Source organism: Pyxicephalus adspersus, chromosome 3 (genome assembly GCF_032062135.1).
Source record: "Pyxicephalus adspersus chromosome 3, UCB_Pads_2.0, whole genome shotgun sequence".
NCBI classification, from domain to species: domain Eukaryota; kingdom Metazoa; phylum Chordata; class Amphibia; order Anura; family Pyxicephalidae; genus Pyxicephalus; species Pyxicephalus adspersus.
The window spans coordinates 71,585,586-71,603,489 of NC_092860.1; the positions used below are offsets into that span (position 1 = coordinate 71,585,586).

General features: G+C 40.4%; 1 protein-coding gene and 1 long non-coding RNA gene across 4 annotated transcripts in view; one reads left to right on the forward strand and one right to left on the reverse strand.

The window, feature by feature from the left end:
* Nucleotides 1-17,904, forward strand: part of ARHGEF18 (Rho/Rac guanine nucleotide exchange factor 18) — a 148,392-nt gene that overhangs the window by 80,659 nt on the left and 49,829 nt on the right. For both annotated transcript variants that reach the window (XM_072405152.1, XM_072405154.1), the window contains one exon: nucleotides 11,226-11,385. In XM_072405152.1, coding sequence (XP_072261253.1) covers nucleotides 11,226-11,385 — 160 coding nt within the window. The remainder of the gene's footprint in view (nucleotides 1-11,225; nucleotides 11,386-17,904) is intronic.
* LOC140326505 (uncharacterized) lies at nucleotides 6,877-17,436 on the reverse strand. Of its 2 annotated transcripts, XR_011919884.1 has the most exons (4): nucleotides 17,167-17,436; nucleotides 16,719-16,883; nucleotides 15,524-15,724; nucleotides 6,877-10,980 (listed from the first exon to the last, which is right to left on the reverse strand). It is a non-coding gene; the product is annotated as an uncharacterized lncRNA (long non-coding RNA). The 2 variants fall into 2 exon arrangements; XR_011919883.1 differs by having other exon boundaries at nucleotides 6,877-15,724.

The window sequence follows — 17,904 nt, forward strand, 5'->3', positions numbered from 1 at the left end:
TGTATGGCAAGTTTGGTTGAAATGTCTCCCAGCGTTTTCGAGTGATGGTGGAACATACACACATACGTACATACATACATACAGTTTTAAATATATATAGATAGGGGCTTAACAGCAGCATACAGCACTGCCTAGAAGTGTTAATGCTTTGCCCAATCAGAAATGCTTGGTGTTTGGCCAAACCACAGGAAAACTAACAACTGCTAGTCTTTGCAGTTACCTACTGTATTTAGTCACTGTCTTATTCTATCCTAAATTTATTGAAAAATAAAATTTAAGGACATAAAATGGAGTTTACATTTTCCCATTTGCTTTAGCCCGATACAAGTATTGCATGTTCAAAATAATAATAAAAGTTCAGTCGTTTAGTAGAGAAGTGATAAATAGTGGTGTTCTATTGTAAATAAAACACTTTCCTTAATGAAGAGATGGACTTCAGAAAGATGACTACCATAATAAAAAGGTTCCATAGTAATGAGGCAAGTGGATTTATCATAACATTTCAGTGTTTGACTTCCCTCTTATAATTAGTTTTAGTTCCCTCGAAATCTCCTAGTTTGAAAGTGTGCCCCTTCTCTCCCTACCTCTGGGAGTACACATAATATGCACAGTGCCCCCAGAAGATGGACCTGAATATAGAAGCACATTTGCCAAATGCATAGCTATTTTCACGCAAGTTAGCTGGTAGTCAGAACCAAACCTCCATTGAAAGTGTAGAGAAAATACAGTCCAAACACTCCAGGCTAAGCCTTACCTTCACTCTGTATGACTCTGCAAAAGTGACAAGGTGGAGCAGTGGTTGAGTACACAGTGGTAGACTTGCTGGGTGGTGGAAAGAACACCTGAAATAAAATTGTAGTATCTGGGGTGTGGTGTGTAGTGTTAGGGGTTATGAAGGCAGGGGGGAAAGTGAGGGAGGATTAGCGTCAGGTATGCATGAAGTTACATTTTCTGGGGTACTGAATGGCAGAGAAGTTCAGAATCAGGAGTGCAGGATAGCAAGGAGAATTTACATTTGTAGAAGCTCCAACAATATTAGCTATATCCTCTGAGAAACACATCTGGCGTAGTCCCTGCAGATTGCAACTCATAGAACACAGCCTTCCAAAGCCTTCTAATTTCCCCCATGACTGCACACAATGTCCATGTACCCAGCTGCTGCAAATCCAACAATATTGGCTCCTTTCTGCTGCTGGCCAGGAGAACAGCTGTCAGCATTTGGAGTCACAGTTCACAGCCCCTTTTGGAGGCACTCCTCCCCACCTCACAATGTTATCAATGTAAAAATGTAAATCCTTCTATACTATTGTGCATGTACTGCTACAACCATTATGCATAAGTTGTTTATATTCTGTTTAGACAAAGCTGCCTTCTGTGTACATCAAATAAACATTCTACTTTCAATAGGCTGCTGGTTGTGGCACATTTTCAGGATTAAAAGTTAAAAGTGGCACATTAAGGATTCAGTTCCTAAAAGTAAAAATGGTGTGGCAAATTTATAGGATCAGAGGGGAAATTGTAATTTTAAGTTTGCGGGAGAATCCTATCTCCTGCTTTCCATACTTTAAAGAAACATAATGGGGAGATGATTGCACTCCTAAGTGGGAAACATTCCAAAAGCACTTTTTGCATAAGTTTTAGTTATGTGCCAGGTACATGCAGAGCTTCCCTTTCTTCTTTCACTCGGAACTCAATGCTTCCTCAGGGTGTATTGTTACACCCTTGCAGAACCACATACTCTTGGAATAGAATTAGTCCACCCATTAAAAAGGAAACCCTAACTAAAACTGTAAATACCCTCCAAGAGATGCAGTTACCAAGGTCATACCAGCAGATCTAACCTGCGTTTGGGACACCTCTCCTGACTCCGCACTGATGTCAAAACAAAACAAGCAAAAGAAGCAGAAGGGCGCTGGTAAAACTCCCAGAAGAGCGCTGGCAAAACTGCAAGCCTATTGCATTTTTTTCCCTCAGACTCAGCGACTGCAGCAGGAGGGAGTGGACCCAAGATGGCGCCGACGTGCTCTACAGATGCCCGCCATGAGGCACAAGGTAATGCAGTGGACAATGATGGAGTCCCATACCTTTCACAAAGCCCTGCTGCCTCCTCTCCTGCCCACTCCTCAGGGTCCTTCCGCCCATCAGTACAGCTCCCTGAAGCTATACCCCCATCACACCAGCTACCCCAGGCACCAGCTACCCCAGGACCTGCTCTATTACAGCTGCTTAAAACTGACATGGAGTCCCTGGCTACTCATATAGAGAGCTCCCTGCGCAGAGAGGTAGAGCCACTTCACCAGCAGGTTATGACAGTTGATACTAGGGTGTCTACTCTGGAATCATCTACCTCCCAGGTTTCCTCCAGGATTGCAGCATTGGAGCAATCACATCAATAAGTGATATCAGCTATGTCTACTCTATTTCTGTGCTTAGATGACCAGGAGAACAGAGGTCACCATAACAATCTACGGCTGCGGGGGATACCTGAGGCCACATCCAGGCCTGATTTAAACAGTATGGTTACTGCCATATTTAATACTCTCTTAGAACGCCCTGCTTCTGATGCCATTGAACTAGACAGGGTTCATAGGGTGGGCGCGCGGTGAGGCCTACAGAATGAGCGCCCCAGAGATGTGCTATGTAGGGTCCATATTTTCAAGTTAAATGAGCAGATCGTCCAAAAAGCGTGGGGAACAGGGCCTATAGACTTTGATGGGGCCAGCATCCAAATCTTTCCAGATCTCTCTTCTCGCACACTCCAGATGAGGCGCCTGCTGAAACCACTATTGGATCCAGGTGTTGCACATATTGCCTGCTATAGATGGGGCCACCCATTTCATGTGATTTTTACCAAAAATGAGTCTTCTTGCTTCATGACCCATCACAATTACCATCACTTTTTGCCTTTTTGGGAGCAGATTGTATCAACGTGCCTGACTGGGTAGAAGCTGTCGACGACTGCCTAGGAGGACCTCGTAGAGTACAAGCACCTCACCCCAACAGGCGCAGGCTGCGCTCCTCATCCACACCTCGCTCTCCACGTCGGGATACCCCGTCCTCTCATGAACTGCGACTGAATCCACAACTTGTTGATGATGCATAGGTTTACTCCATTCTTGGTCTTATCAGATGACGCCATCCCCAATTCTTGTCAAGGGACTCAGTTTTGGCTGCTGGGCCTCTCCTGTTTACAGTTTTCAGAACATGCCCTTCAGCTGTGCAGTATTCATGGATCTCTGTACAATATGTCCATAGAGACCATCAGAGGACACTTACTTTGTTGCTCTGTGAGTAAACTGTGATCCCACTTCTCTCTTTATACCGTTTTGCAGACATGCTGGGACATATTGTTTAGAAATTGTCATTCAATCTGTCTGATGTTCACTACGAGCCTCATATTTTCTAACTTCTACTCATATTGATATGCTTCCTCAAGGTCTGTCAGTTTCTCATTATATCCTGTTGGTTGTGATATTTACCTTTTGATAAGTATGTTTTATTCCCTGAACTAGGGGTGTTATTGCCTCAAGTTTTAGTAATCCCTATGCAGAATTTGGGGTTTAACTACACATACCCTTGGTGCTTCCCGGTGCTGAATATGTTACACTACTGTATTTATGTGTGGCCGCAGGTGCGCCAGCGGCTCTGTTCGCCATTGCCTAAACCTCCCCCATGTAGGTCACCACACCTTCACAAGAGGTCAGAGTAGTGGAACTTTGATAAAACTCCTTAGTTCAAGGACCTCGCGCTCTCCGACTCATTGTTTCACACCATACCTGTTCACCAAACCCCGCCCCCATCCCGTAAAAGTTCTAAGTGCTATTTTGTCCGGAGATGTCTATTACACTCACATCTTTGAATACTAAGGGGCTGAACTCCCCAACCAAAGAATCAATAATATTGAATGTACTATTATTGGGAGTCCCTGCTATACGTAACCAACTATTTCAATTTAGCTATCACAGTACCTCACCCAACTCCAAATCTAGAGGAGTAAGCATTCTGGTTGATGGCTCACTGGCCTGGTCCCTCTCCCTATTAAGAGCTGATCCTCAGGGTCGCTTCCTTATAGTTCAAGGCAAGGTGGGTGAGCAATTGTACACCTTAGTGAATGTTTACTTACCCAACGCTAACCAATTGCCTTTGCTTGAACATGTTTTACAATGCTGTCTAAACTCGCAATGGGTATTTTTGTATTTGGTGGAGATTTCAATTTGACGCTTTCTCCGTCTTTGGATGTTTCCAAAGGACGCTCACATTTGCCTTACTCCCATCACAGAAATGATGGGAGTCATGGAGACTTAATGAATAACTACTAGCGGTACCTGACTTTCCTGAGAAGATCGAGCAGGAACTTAGCTCTTTCTTCCCGTGTAATGAAGGGTCAACGGACAACCCACCATGTCTGGGAAGCACACAAATGCTTCATCAGGAGATTGTTCATTCAGCAGGGGAGCAGGCTAAAGAAACTCAGGACAGAACGACTTGAAACATTACCCCAAGAATTGCATCACTTAGAGATGGTGGATAAACAGTCTCACTCTCTGGATCCGGAGGCCCAACTACATTCCAAGTGTACCCAAATTAATTCCCTCTACCGGGAGAAAGCCAAGGCCCAATTTAACAGGTGCGATCATTATTACTATGAGCACGCCAACTACTGCGGTAAGGCTCTGGCATGTGCCCTTAAGTCTAAAAAGGCGGCTTTGTTTATTCCAAATGTCAAAACGCCTGCTGGTACAGTCGTCCACTCTACTGGCGACATTGCACAGGTTTTTCACGACTTCTATAGTCAATCGTATAACCTACAACTGGATCAAACAGACTTAAATTCCTCTAATAAAACAGAAAAGATATGAATACATCAGAGCCTCTGACTTCCCAATACTTACATCCGAAACAGCCGAGCGGTTGGACAAGCCAAACACTTTACTTGAACTACAGTTGGCAGTTAGGCGCACAGCTTCGGGGAAGGCACCTGGTCCTGATGAAGTCACAATAGCATACTACAGGAAATTTCTCCCCATCATGGGCCTCCAATTGGTTTCTGCGCTCAACACGCTGTCTCAGGGTCATGGGCCTCCCAGGACATGCTGTCCGCCCAAATTTCCATGTTACTAAAACCTGACAAAGACCCCCAACTTTGTGCTAGCTATCGCCAAAATCTCTACTTAACTGTGATTTAAAATTGTTTGCTAGCATATTGTCCCAGAGTTCGGCTCATGTTTTGGGTGGTATTATCCACAAAGAATCGTTAATACCCTCCTCTTCCTTTAAATGGGCCACCACCTCCATATCGTACCTGGGCACCCAGATCTCTGCGCATTTAGCGCGTATTGTTTACCTCAATTTTGTACAATTACTCATCTTAGACCTTCAAAGATGCACACAGTTGGCTTTCACCTGGTTTGGGTGGTGTAATGTATTAAAAATGAATGTGATCCCTAGATTGTTATACACACTTCTGGCCCTCCCTATTCATGTTCCGAATTACATCCTAGACAAGTTCTGATCAGAATTCATAAAATTCTTCTGGCACCTGGGGTCCCCAAGGATCGGAATCAAAGTTTTAAAACTTCCCAAGATTAAAGGGGGACTGGTTTTCCCAGACCCCATTCTGTATCATCAGGCAGTACATTTGTTCAGATTGCTGGACTGGTGCACTAATGGCGGCTTCAAATTGTGGGTTAGATTGGAAGACGCCTGTTCATAGGTCCCGTGTGATTCCCTGGTTTGGGCCCCAGCTGCGGTCACAGCTCCCATGCTCCAACACCCACTGATTGACAAGACCCTTAAAGTAGTCTTCAAATTCTTTGTCTCCCAAAAAATAACCACCTACCCATCTCCTATTTCTCTGATCTTGGGGAATCCGGAGTTTCCTCCTGGGCTCTCTTACCCAATATACTGGCTCTGGCATGACAAGGGTATCTACAGGGCCATGCATGTCCTCCAGAATGGGCTCACTTACCTACACTACAAACTGAAAAAACTACCCTCCCTGACCCCATGGGGTAACATACAGCTTTTCTATGTCTTTCAATCCCTACCACGGTCATGTAATTTTACCCGATCCTTACAGTCCATAGAGACCCTCTCTACCACCAAACGTTCTTTGAGGGGCACGTTGTCATATGCCTACCAAGAGCTACTAGCAATCCACACTCCTGAGTCTTCTGTTTTTGTGACCAAATGGGAAGAGGAGTTGAACATGCAATTTACGGATGAGAAGAAAGAGATGCTGCTTCATTTTTGCCACAAGGAATCTGAGACCAATAACAAGTTGGCCACCAGCTGGTATAGGACACCTGTTAAACTTGCCAAGCTCTTCCCACAGACAGATAGTACTAGCTGGGGATGCGGTACTGGTCAGGGCACACTTCTGTACATTTTTTGGGACTGCCCAAAACTGCAATCCTTTTGGGTCTCAGTGGCAGATGTTCTCATGGAGGTGGATATTAGAGGCAAACCTTAGTTAACGTTACTTCATGTTTCCCATCTCTCGCATGAAAGTCTATAAACGCTCTATGCTTAGACATCTCCTAAACGTGGCCAAGGCTTGCATTCCGGCTTGCTGGAAGAGTGCCTCCCCTTCGTCCGTAGATCAGTGGTTATGAAGGGTAGCCGATATTTGCCAAACGGAGGACATGATTTCCACCGATTCCAAGAAGGTTGATAAATTTACTTAGACTCAGACCTTCTCAATCAGATCCACCGTCTTCACCTCTGCATTAGTTTCTACATTTTTGTTCTGACAATGTAGTGAGTATATGTATTTTAATATGACTGCTCGGAAACCCACAAATTCCCCTCCCTCCCCCTCACACCCATACTGCCCCTACCTTCCTTTGTTCTAAAATGTAAAATAGAGATGCCAGGTTTCATTTTAAAACATGTTTCTGTTCATGCTATATTTTATTGTAAACATTTTTTTTTCTACTGATGGATATACAAAGCTATGTCAAATACTGTTTGTTTGTATGAACCTTGGTATTTATCAATAAAAATTATAAAAAAAAGATCAAAATAAATAAGTGGATAGATCAAGGGAATCAAAAGTTGAGAAGAAGTGTCAGAAACCAGGAGTCAAACAAGCAAAAAGAACATATTCAAAACAATAGGAAAGTTAACAACAGCAGGGAAAAAAAGAACAAAAACACCAACAACCTAGTAATAGGAACCTCAACATTCCAGACCTCATTCTAGTGACATTTTGAGGAGTTATAGGCTGATCAGATTTGTTTCTGACAACAAACTTCTATGTCCACAGCTAATCTTAAAGGATTAAAAAGGGAAGTTTTTTTGAAAGGGGGCAGAGATAGGTAGCCTAAGGTGCACAATCTACCTTGTTAAATTTAGAATAGATCCACTAGTTGCCTAAAAGTTGTTGATTTAAACAGAGGTACTTCAAACCTATAATTTTCCGATTCCAAAAAATCTTGCTTGCACATTAGTGAAATGTAGTAATACACCTGCATGTTTGCAGTGGTGCATTTAAGGTAATCTCTAAGTGCCCAGGCCCTACTGGCTTAGGTCACTAAAATAAACATCACATAAACATAGGCTACATACACACGTCAGATGATTCTCGTCCGATAATCTTGCGTGTGTACAGCACTCGTCCGACGTTGTCTGTGGATTCGTCCTGGCTGAGCTCTGCTATGCTGACAGCTCCGCTCCCCTGATTACTCCTGCAGCCTTAGAGAAGCTGTAGTATATGCTAAAGATACAGAACACATGTCACAGCTCCGCTGATTGCTCTGCATCCACTGGCTGATGATAGGAAAATCCTGATGATGCTTGAGCTGTCATCAGGGTTCCCTATTTCTCAGCCAACCACAGAGCACTAGAGATGAATAGGGACAAGTCCCCCCATTCAAGTCTAGTGCTGAATGGCTGAGAAATCGAAAACCTCAGCCATTCACAAGGCACTAGAGGTGAATGGGACGCCTTGTCCCCTTTTAACCACTAGTGCCCGGGGATCCCTCACTGTACTGTCAGGAGGATTCCCACAGCTATGCTAATGTCATGATTGCAGCCCTGGGAGTCATCCTGTCATTGGGATAACCTGTAAAAAAAAAAAAAAAGTTTAGTTACACAAACATAACACACACACACATTTAATAAAATAATTTACCATTAAAGCCTCGCCCAATTTTTTACACATATTTTAACCGTTTCAGAAAATGAGTAAGGGGTTTTATGTACCCCTGTACTCATTCCCTGAAAGGGTTAAAAGTAAACCTTTTACAAACGCTTATGTAAAATTGCGGCATTCGCTGTAAAACGTGTCATAGGCGTTTATAAAAGTTTTTTAGTATTTTAAAGTCAAGCTTTAAAACGCTTGTAAAAGTGCATAAAAACATTTTTTAAACATGGTAGGAACATTTATTTGCATTTTTTAAACCGTCCATGTAGACCCAGCCTTAATGGCATCCCAAATGCATGTTACTAGCACACTTCAGTGCAACACAGCTATGTGTTAAGGTATGATGCACTTTCTGTGCATTGCAGTGCGATGGGTAGCCAATTCAAATAAAGGGGCTTTTCTATTATAATGCTAACACAAACAGCAAAGTGCATTGCAAAGCCTTATTAAAAACCCAGCTATTTGGATTATCCATCTGTTTATTTAAATATTGTTTGGGCTTGACTGGGCAGCACGGTGGCTCAGGGGTTAGCACTCCAGCCTTTGCAGCGCTAGGTCCGAGGTTCAAATCCCATCCAGGACACTATCTGCATGGAGTTTGCGGGGTCTCTCTGTGTGGGTTTCCTCCGGGTACTCCGGTTTCCTCCCACATCCCAAAAACATGCAGTTAGGTTAATTGGCTTCCTCCTAAATTGACCTTAGACTACATTAATGAAATATGACTATAGTAGGGACATTAGATTGTGAGCTCCTTTGAGGGACAGTTAGTGACACGACTATGGACTTTGTACAGCGCTGTATAATATGATGGCGCCATAAAAATACTGTGTAATAATAATTGGGTTTATTCTGAGGGTTCAAAGAGAGATATATAAAGACAGATGTAATATGATAACAAAAAAAAAAATTAGGCATACTTCAAATAACCTAGTGGTGGAAATCACCAGGGAGTCCTATCTGCAATGATCCAAAAAGGCTTAGAACTGTGTTAAAATCCCCAGGAAATTAGACAATAGTGTTTGACCAATGATAACCCTAATTAGTATCTTACTTTATAAGAATGCCAGATAAAGGGCCACTAAAGCTATTGACACACGTGCAATAATTGTCATTAGTAAACGAACGATTAATGACCAATTAACAATTATTCACATTTTATTTGAACAATAGTATTGTGCACAATTTTGTACATGCTGAAACGATACGATTGTTCAAATATAATTCACCAATAGTATACACACGCTAGATATGATTGTTTAAACGATGCAGGAAGTGACATGTACAGGAGAAAGTGTATCACAGAACAGTTCAAAATCACTGAACGACCGTACACACAATATATTGCAAACGACCATTGCCCAATCAGATCCACTGGGACGGTCATTCGTTTCCAGCAACGTTCCTCGTTGACCAGTCATTGTGCAATTTTTTAACAATTATCAGCCGATCCATCGTTAATCGTTCGCTTCCAACAATAATTATTGCAAAAAAAAAAAAAAAAAAAACAACAACCTGAACAAATTCTATTATTGATTTTTAAAGCTTTGCTGTTTTCCTTGGTGCTGTGCAACGTTAGAAAGTTAATATAGCAAGTGCAAAAAAAACATAGCATAAAACAACACCTTTGTTGTCAAGTGGAAATACAAAATGCCCAGTGGATGGTGGAATTAAAGCTTCTCTCAGCCCATCATTGGTGTCATTGAGAAATAATGCTCTATTGTTAGTACCAGTGATAAAAACAGTGCCCATTATGGAAATAAATGGTGCCTTATCAATAGTGGAGACAATAGTACCCCATCAATGGTGTTAGTGTAAAAAATAGTGCCTTTTTTTTTTTTTTTTGCATCAGGAAGAACAATGTTTTCCATCATTAGTCAGTGTCAGTGGGATAAGGTAAGTATCTTCAGTATTGGTGTTTGGGTGCACTCACCTTTAAATACACTCCACGTACCACATTGATCCTCCTTATTGTCACAAATATGATGTGATTACGTGTGATGTGATGTGAATTTTTATGATTGGCCAATTTCAAACAGTACTTATGGTGCTATTTATTAGCTATTAACTGACACTCCCAAAACACATGCATTGCAGTATACATAAACAGTTAGCACTATACTTTTGCACTAGCAAAACTGCTGTATGGGCAATTTTTGGTTCATTACAGTGCATTAGGCAGCCTTTATGCAACAGGCATGATGATGGTTATGATGATGTTGGTTGGTGATGAGTAAAAATGACATGAGTGAAACTGTGGAATACATGAAAGTCAAGAAATAACATGGGTAAGGTGAATATAGTTTTAGAGTTTCTATGTATATAGACTGCAAAAAATGGTAAAATTGTACATACTTTGAATGAAAATATTTATTGATATATTGCTATTGTAATTTTCATTGCATTAGTTTTTCCTTTGTTTGCTAGGACACATATTTTGCCACAGAAATGTTACGTTTTTAACTTTAACGCACAATGATTGGTTTTAAGTAACTTCTATTTTTAAAGAATTGGACACCCAGCATTATCAGTTTGCTCACAAATCAGGTCATTCAATTTATCCTAAAACTTTTTTTATGTCAAACAATAAACAATAAGCTCCTTTGTATTAAAATGAACCTGCTCACCTCAGCTGATGCTGCTGGAGCCTGTGAATAAGTTGCTTAGGTCCAATCACTGTAATGTGGGGAAGAGTATTTAAGGGCTAAATGAAGGCATTCTGATCCAATCATTATTTTCCAAGAGAGGCAGTTGAAGCATTTTCCCTGATTTGTACTCTTTCCATAATGTAGCAATCAGGGTGGGAATGAACAAAACATTTCCAAGAGAGTACTGAGCTGCAAATTAATGTATACGAGTGCTAAGAAATGTAGTAATTATTGGTGGCATTTCAACAGTATTGCATTAGGAAATAACATGCTGTTAAATTAATTATAGATAATAACTTATCATTATGAACAATGTGGTATACCATAGTCTTGATTGGAATACTTGTTACAAATCATACATCTGCAAAATTGTCCATGAAAATATGCTTAAAATTTTGGTAACAATATGTTTTGATGTCTGTGTTGTCTTCTAGGGTAAGATAAAAGAGCAGCTAAAAGAAAAGGTCACAGAACCAAAGGACACGTGGATAAATGTCAATGGGCATAAGCTGGTGCCAGGCTGTTTTTCAAGTCACGCCAAATGCACTTTATGCACCAAGGCACTTGCAAATGGGCGTGGACTGCAATGCATGCGTGAGTAGGCACTGCTTCTTTTGTTGGATGGGATGCCACCTATTTTCTTTAGTCTCTATACCTAATGCTTCATAGCATGAATGCAGGATTACTAAACTCTTGTCTAACACAGGCAACTATTTGGAAAAATATGTTTAAATTATTAATAAACCTTATATGTAAAGACAAGAAGTGCTACTGACATTAGTACTTAGTATGTTTGCTATGTGCTTATTGTTTTAAGTCTATCATTGCATTACATTTTGCTTCTAAAAATGCAGTTTTCCTTCTTAAGTCTTTTAGCTGGCTACACTCCCTTGCAGGGTCTCATGGGGCTTCACTTTAGCTACATTGGGCTCCTGACCAGGACTACTAGAAACTCTGTGGAGAGGGGGTGCACATGCATTGGGAAAATGGGGTGGACAAAATAAACACAATAAGACCAGTCATGTAAACTCTGTGTAATGTTCAAGGGAAGTGATTCAGTGCAATCAGAGGCTGTAAATTAGTAGTGGTGAACTTGACCATTATAGATTGTGGCCCCCAATATGCCTAGAAGACACATAGAATAAAAAGTAGGAATAAAATATAACCTATCATTAGCATCAGTGGCAAGAAAAATACTCAGGATTGGTAATAGTGGCTGAAATAAGAACTCCCTAGATTAGAAGATCACAAAAGGCTACCTGGTTGGAGGATAGGGACACATAGCTCAGTATCAGCCTTTGACATCACCTCCAGCAAAATATAATGTAGATCCTATTGAAAAAGTTACATACCTGTTGTACCAGGCACACATGTGCTGTGCTGGTCATATTCCATGCATGTACCCTACATTATCTGTGCTACATTACTGTACCTGTAACACAATCTATCACCCTTCGAAAAAACAAGTGTTCAGCTACTGTTCTGAAGCACATTGCAGCCTCCCATCACAACTCTGTATCCTTTAGACATTAACAGGCCAATAGTATTTTTCATTACACTCCCAAATCACCCAGCACACAAAAAAACTTTCCCAAAGCCTAGTCACCCACAGTCAGTCAAGTTCCACAGGGTACCATCATCTGCACTTTATCTGCCACCTCCACATCAACAGAGAAATATCTCACACTGCTGATGTGCTATTTTGTCAGCCCTGCACCCCACTGCCACTCTGTTGTTAACTAGGGTCTGGCACCAGCTTCATGGTGGGCTGCATGAAGCTCACAGTTGCGTGAAGGGCACTCAGGCTGTAAACACTACAAAATACACATAATTTAGGAAAACAGTTGACAAAGAATGTTTTATTAAAATATCTGACTAGGGGAAAGTTAAAAAAAAGTTTGGTTTAATACTGCTTTAATCGGCAAAAGCTATCACTTGAGCAATATTATTCTTTTCATTAAACTTGTTGTGAGCGGTTTTGTGAAGCTGTTGTTGAAACATGAACACATGAAGGTAACACACGAAGGGGATATACTGTAAGTCAGCCTTTAGGAAAGTTCAAGATGTGTCCATATTTTTTTTTGCCTTACATATGTGCAAAATACAAGTAAACATTTGTGCTGGCATGACAAATTTAGTTAGTATAAGTGTTTTTTTTGGTGAGTTAGAAATAGTAAAAGCCCATTTCACCTTTCTTGTGTATACACTGGTTTGCAAACCTATTCATCACCCTAAATAGTTATCTTGTTTTATTTGGAATTATGGATTTTCATTGAAATTTTAGATAAGACATTTACCATAATAGGTCAAATTTTCATGAAATACAATAAATGTGAATAGGAAATATGAAATAAAATGGGCTTGATTTATTAAAGCTCTCTTCCGAGACTGGAAAATATAGACTTTCATGGGAGAATCTGGGTGATCTAGTAAACCTAGAATGGATTTCTTAAACATAATTTGCTTTTAGTTAGCAAATGTTTTTAATCCACCAGATCCATGACACGTTTGATCCAGATTCTCCCAAGATAGTCTATCTTCTCCAGTCTTGGAGAGCTTTAATGATCAAGCCCCATATGTGAGTGCATATTTATACATCCCATTTGCTGAACCCCAAAAACAGATTTGATTCAACCTATTTACTTCAGAACATACCTAATTAGTTGATTGGGGTCCATTTGTGTGCAGGCAAAGTATCACATAATCTAACACATAATATCTGTTCACATACACTAAACAGGCCTGTTATGAAAGGATTTATATCAGAATAGGGTAGGAGAGGGTTGCCCATTTTCTATATCATATATGGTGGTATGCTAACCCCTTAGAACAGTGATAAATGAAAGAATAGAAGAGAACAGCAGGGTTTTTTGTTGGCAAAAGTATGTATTGCAGTAAAATAGTTATTCACAATGAGTAAAAATAACACATAAGATGTTCATACACATCTTCAATGAATTTAAATTGTATTACTATACAAACCTGTGATTCTTAAACACTTTCCAAGACATTTGTCACAAAAAATCTCAAATTAAGCTAAATTGCATTGGAATTATACTTTGTATTTGAACTCTTTGCTTTGTGTTATGTTGCCATTAATTAACTATGTATGAATACTAGCTTACCAGATTTATGATACTAGCTCATTCTTTGAGTCGTACCTTCCCCTGAGGAAGCCGATAAGGTGAAACACGTTAAAACTAATGAGATCTATGACCTCATACTCTCATATGACATGTCCATATTCATTAAGAAGAAACTAATTAGTCTGAACTATTTATAAAAACTTACTGTCTAGTGAACAGATACAGTCAAGTGAACAGTGCAAATAAACCCCAATTAAATCCCCATGAAGATATGTATAAACATCTTATTTGTTATTTTTACACTTTGTGAATATTTTACCACAATACATACTTTTGCCAACAAAAAAACATGCTGTTCTCTTCTCCTCTGTTCTGAAAGGAACCTGACTCTTCAACACCGCTAAGCAGTCAACATGAAGACCAAGGAGTACTCGAAACAAGTCAGAGACAAAGTTGTACAGAAGTATAAAACAGGGTTAGGTTTTGAATAAAACATCCCAAACTGAATATTCTACAGAGCACCAATAAATCCAATATAAATAAATAAAATAATTATGGCACCACTACAAACCTGACAAGAGAAGGCTGCTTACTAAAACTCTCACACCAGACAAGGAGGGCAAAGAATAACACTGAAGGAATTATAAAGATCCACAGAAGTATTTATTCTTAGAACCACTTTAGAGGAAGTAAACTAAAAAATATCCAAAACAAAAACAAATCCACTTACCTTCAATTCCGCAGTGCAGTCGATCGACCTGGAGGTTTCTTCCATCAGGGTCCCGCGCCGTTCCGGCATTGTTCCCCGAGCCAGCGCCATCTTCGCCTCTTTTTTCGGGTCCTTCTTTTTACGTCACCCGATACACACGCGAGATCGGGTGGTGTATGTTCGAAAAAAAACCTGCTGATCTCACTGCCCATGTGTGGGATCTGCAATTTTTTTCAGTTTTCACAAAAAGTATATCGGGCTTGTGCAGAAGGAGCATCCAAGTGCCTCCCAGGATGCGTGACGTGGGTATCCCGGGAGGCTTTGCGCTCCCATTCATTTTGTATTTGAATACATTTTAAGGCACTGTATGTGATGTTGTAGAGAAGAATCTTTACGTCCTTTACTGAAACACTAGAGAAAGCAGTAAGAAATATCTTCAAAGTGAGAAGACAAATGTCAATGCAACAATGCCCCAAATGGCTTTGCAGGAATGTGGCTTTGTTTCATTTATCAGTCACATGAAATGAAAGTAAATTCAGCAGTTCAGAAATAAAACTGGTATTATTATCACAAAGTAGATTCCCTGCTGGGGTGCACTGTGGTAATGCTCGTAAACATTGTTATGTTCAGGTGCTTTTCATTTTAAATGGCACCTCATCACAATAATCCAGCTCTGACACATCTGTTGTGGCACACACAGTATGGCACAGGCTGAATCAGGGACACTTGGCAGCTGTGGCCTAAAATAGTGATTCATTTTGTGTTAGTTTTTCGGATACATTTTTAGTAAGGCTTCCAGTACACAGGACCTTACCAGGTAAACCAAACATACAGCTCTTTATCATAAAACTAGAAGGTTTTTGAACATTTGGTAACTAGATTTATTAAATAAAAACTTTTCCTGGCATCAAATATTTCTAAAGTAACTTGCAGATACCTTTTAGTGTTTGCAAATATGTGTGACGACCTCCAAAAATTTCCTGTGTCTCTGTGCAGAAACCCTTGTAGTTCCGTTGAGGCTATGCATTGGGAAGTGACTTCTTTCCAAGTTCAATTCTGGCCTCCCTCTTAGCATTATTCCCTGTCACCAATCAATCAAATGCTTCTGCTTTTTGCCTTCACTGGCCACGTCTTGCGCCTGAGAGTTGAATTACAAGCAATTGAGGCATAGGGTCCAGGGAATAGGTTTTAATTTTTCAGTGTCTGTCATCTTTTAAAATAGGGTTCAAAGAGTCATTTTGACAGTTGAACCTCCTCCTCCCTTGCCATAATACTGTGCACTGGACATGTAAGTTGATAGAGGCTAAACCTCATCTTGATGAAGGGGAGAGGAGGGACAAACGATTTGAATGTTCTGAGATCCTGAACTTTTAACCTATTGCCCAAGGAAAAAGAGCTGAAAGGGAACAGAGATGACCAGGAGGTTGGGGAAGAAGAGGAGTGCTCAACACCATAGACTATAGAGAAAATCTGCCTATTGCTGGTGAATGTCATACATGTTAAGAAGGCCACATCCCTTTAAATAAGCCACACGAGCTGTGGACAGTATTTTTTGGTTTTACATAAATAAATGTCCACACTTTACACTGAATGTTAAGACTACATAACACAAACCAGGAGAGAGATAGAAAATGTTACTCTGCAGGGGAAACAAAACTAACTGGTCCTTTTGAAGAAAGTACAGATATAACCTATCGGTCTTACCCATGTGCACACATATGCCAAAGCCATTTGAAAGTATCAATTACTGTGGATTATAGGACTGTTTACAAAATGGGATAGTAGGCATTATAAATCAAATAGAAAGGTTTAACAAGAGAAAACATTGCACAGAATACAAAGTGAGGTAGGAAACTACAGCATGGGTTATGGAATAAACATTTTAAATAGGAATGAACAGCAGAGTGCACAGAATTAGCAATGTGAAATAGGAAATATAAAGCACAGTATGCAAAATGAGTCATGGAATAGTGAATGTCACAAATAGCACAGATAATGAGATGGTGCAGAGATTGTACAGCACAATATAAAGAAAGAGTCCGGGTGTACAGAGGTAACTTACAGGACAGTGGACAGGATCAGACCATGTGAAATTAAAGTAGAACTAAACCAAAAAATAAAAAAAAAATTACCTAACAATCCTGCAGATCCTTCAATCGGGCTGGACCTTTCCTTGATCGTGTCCCGCGCTGTCCTGGAATTCTTCTTCCCAAGTGTTAGGCGCTGCTATCTTGGGTCTTCTGTCACTGTCACCCGATCTTGCATTGTGTAGGTGTGAGATCCAATGACGTAGCCCACTGTAAAGGGGGGAAAAATGAATATTTTTACTTTAAGAAAAGTAATGTACACCAGGGAGCTGCATTTGGAATTGTGTATAAGGGGCGATACATAATGATTTAGATAGGGGAAAGTAGTGTAGTTTGCAAGATAGGACAAACACACTGAAATTCCATTAGACAAATGTTTTATGGCATGGTGTGATGCCTCTGTGTCCTATTTATTACACATTATGCTATGTTATGATATATATATATAATATAAATATATAACATGTGTAAGTGTACAGTTAGCACGACTAACCAGTAAAACTCCAGCAAAGTAATTTTTTCCTTGCACAAAAGTTTTTGTTATCACCATGAGACATCCAAGGATCCATTCTTCTTACCAGAGCATTTCATTAAATGTTACAAATGTACATTACAAATATTCTTTATAGTATGGAGAAAATTGATGCAGTTCTACGAATCTCTATAAAACATTTCATGCTGGCCGCACACAACACGTATCTATCCAGCGCTCTGCTCTTATCAGCAGGTAAAATAAATCAAACCAACTCCCCAGCCGAAGTCTTCCCACCTCCCTGCCCAGCGGCGGAAATGCCCCTCCTCGCCACTTCCGCTTCCCGGTGATCCAGTCAGGTGAAACCAAGTCGGTGCCCTCGGAGACAGCGGACAGGTAGGGTGAAATGCACAGATTTGAGGTGTTATCAGTGTAGCCCTGGCACAATGTGTTTGTAGGGAATGTTCATGTCAATTTCTATTCCGCCGCCCGTAACCATGTTCACAATGAGCCGAGTCTGTACAGGTCAAGTGGAACTACAAGACCCAGCATGTCCATGGCTGCTAGGGCCTAGTGTGTGAGCCCATTCCTTATATATATTATATTTCCCTAAAACGTACGCATGTACAGGTCTGTGGGGGTTTATATTTTACTGCTATTGTACATGAAATACCTGTGCTTGAAGTGGACCTTACCTGAGAGCCTATTAAGTTACAGGAGCTGTAAAATGTATATGACAGTGCTGTGTATATGACAATA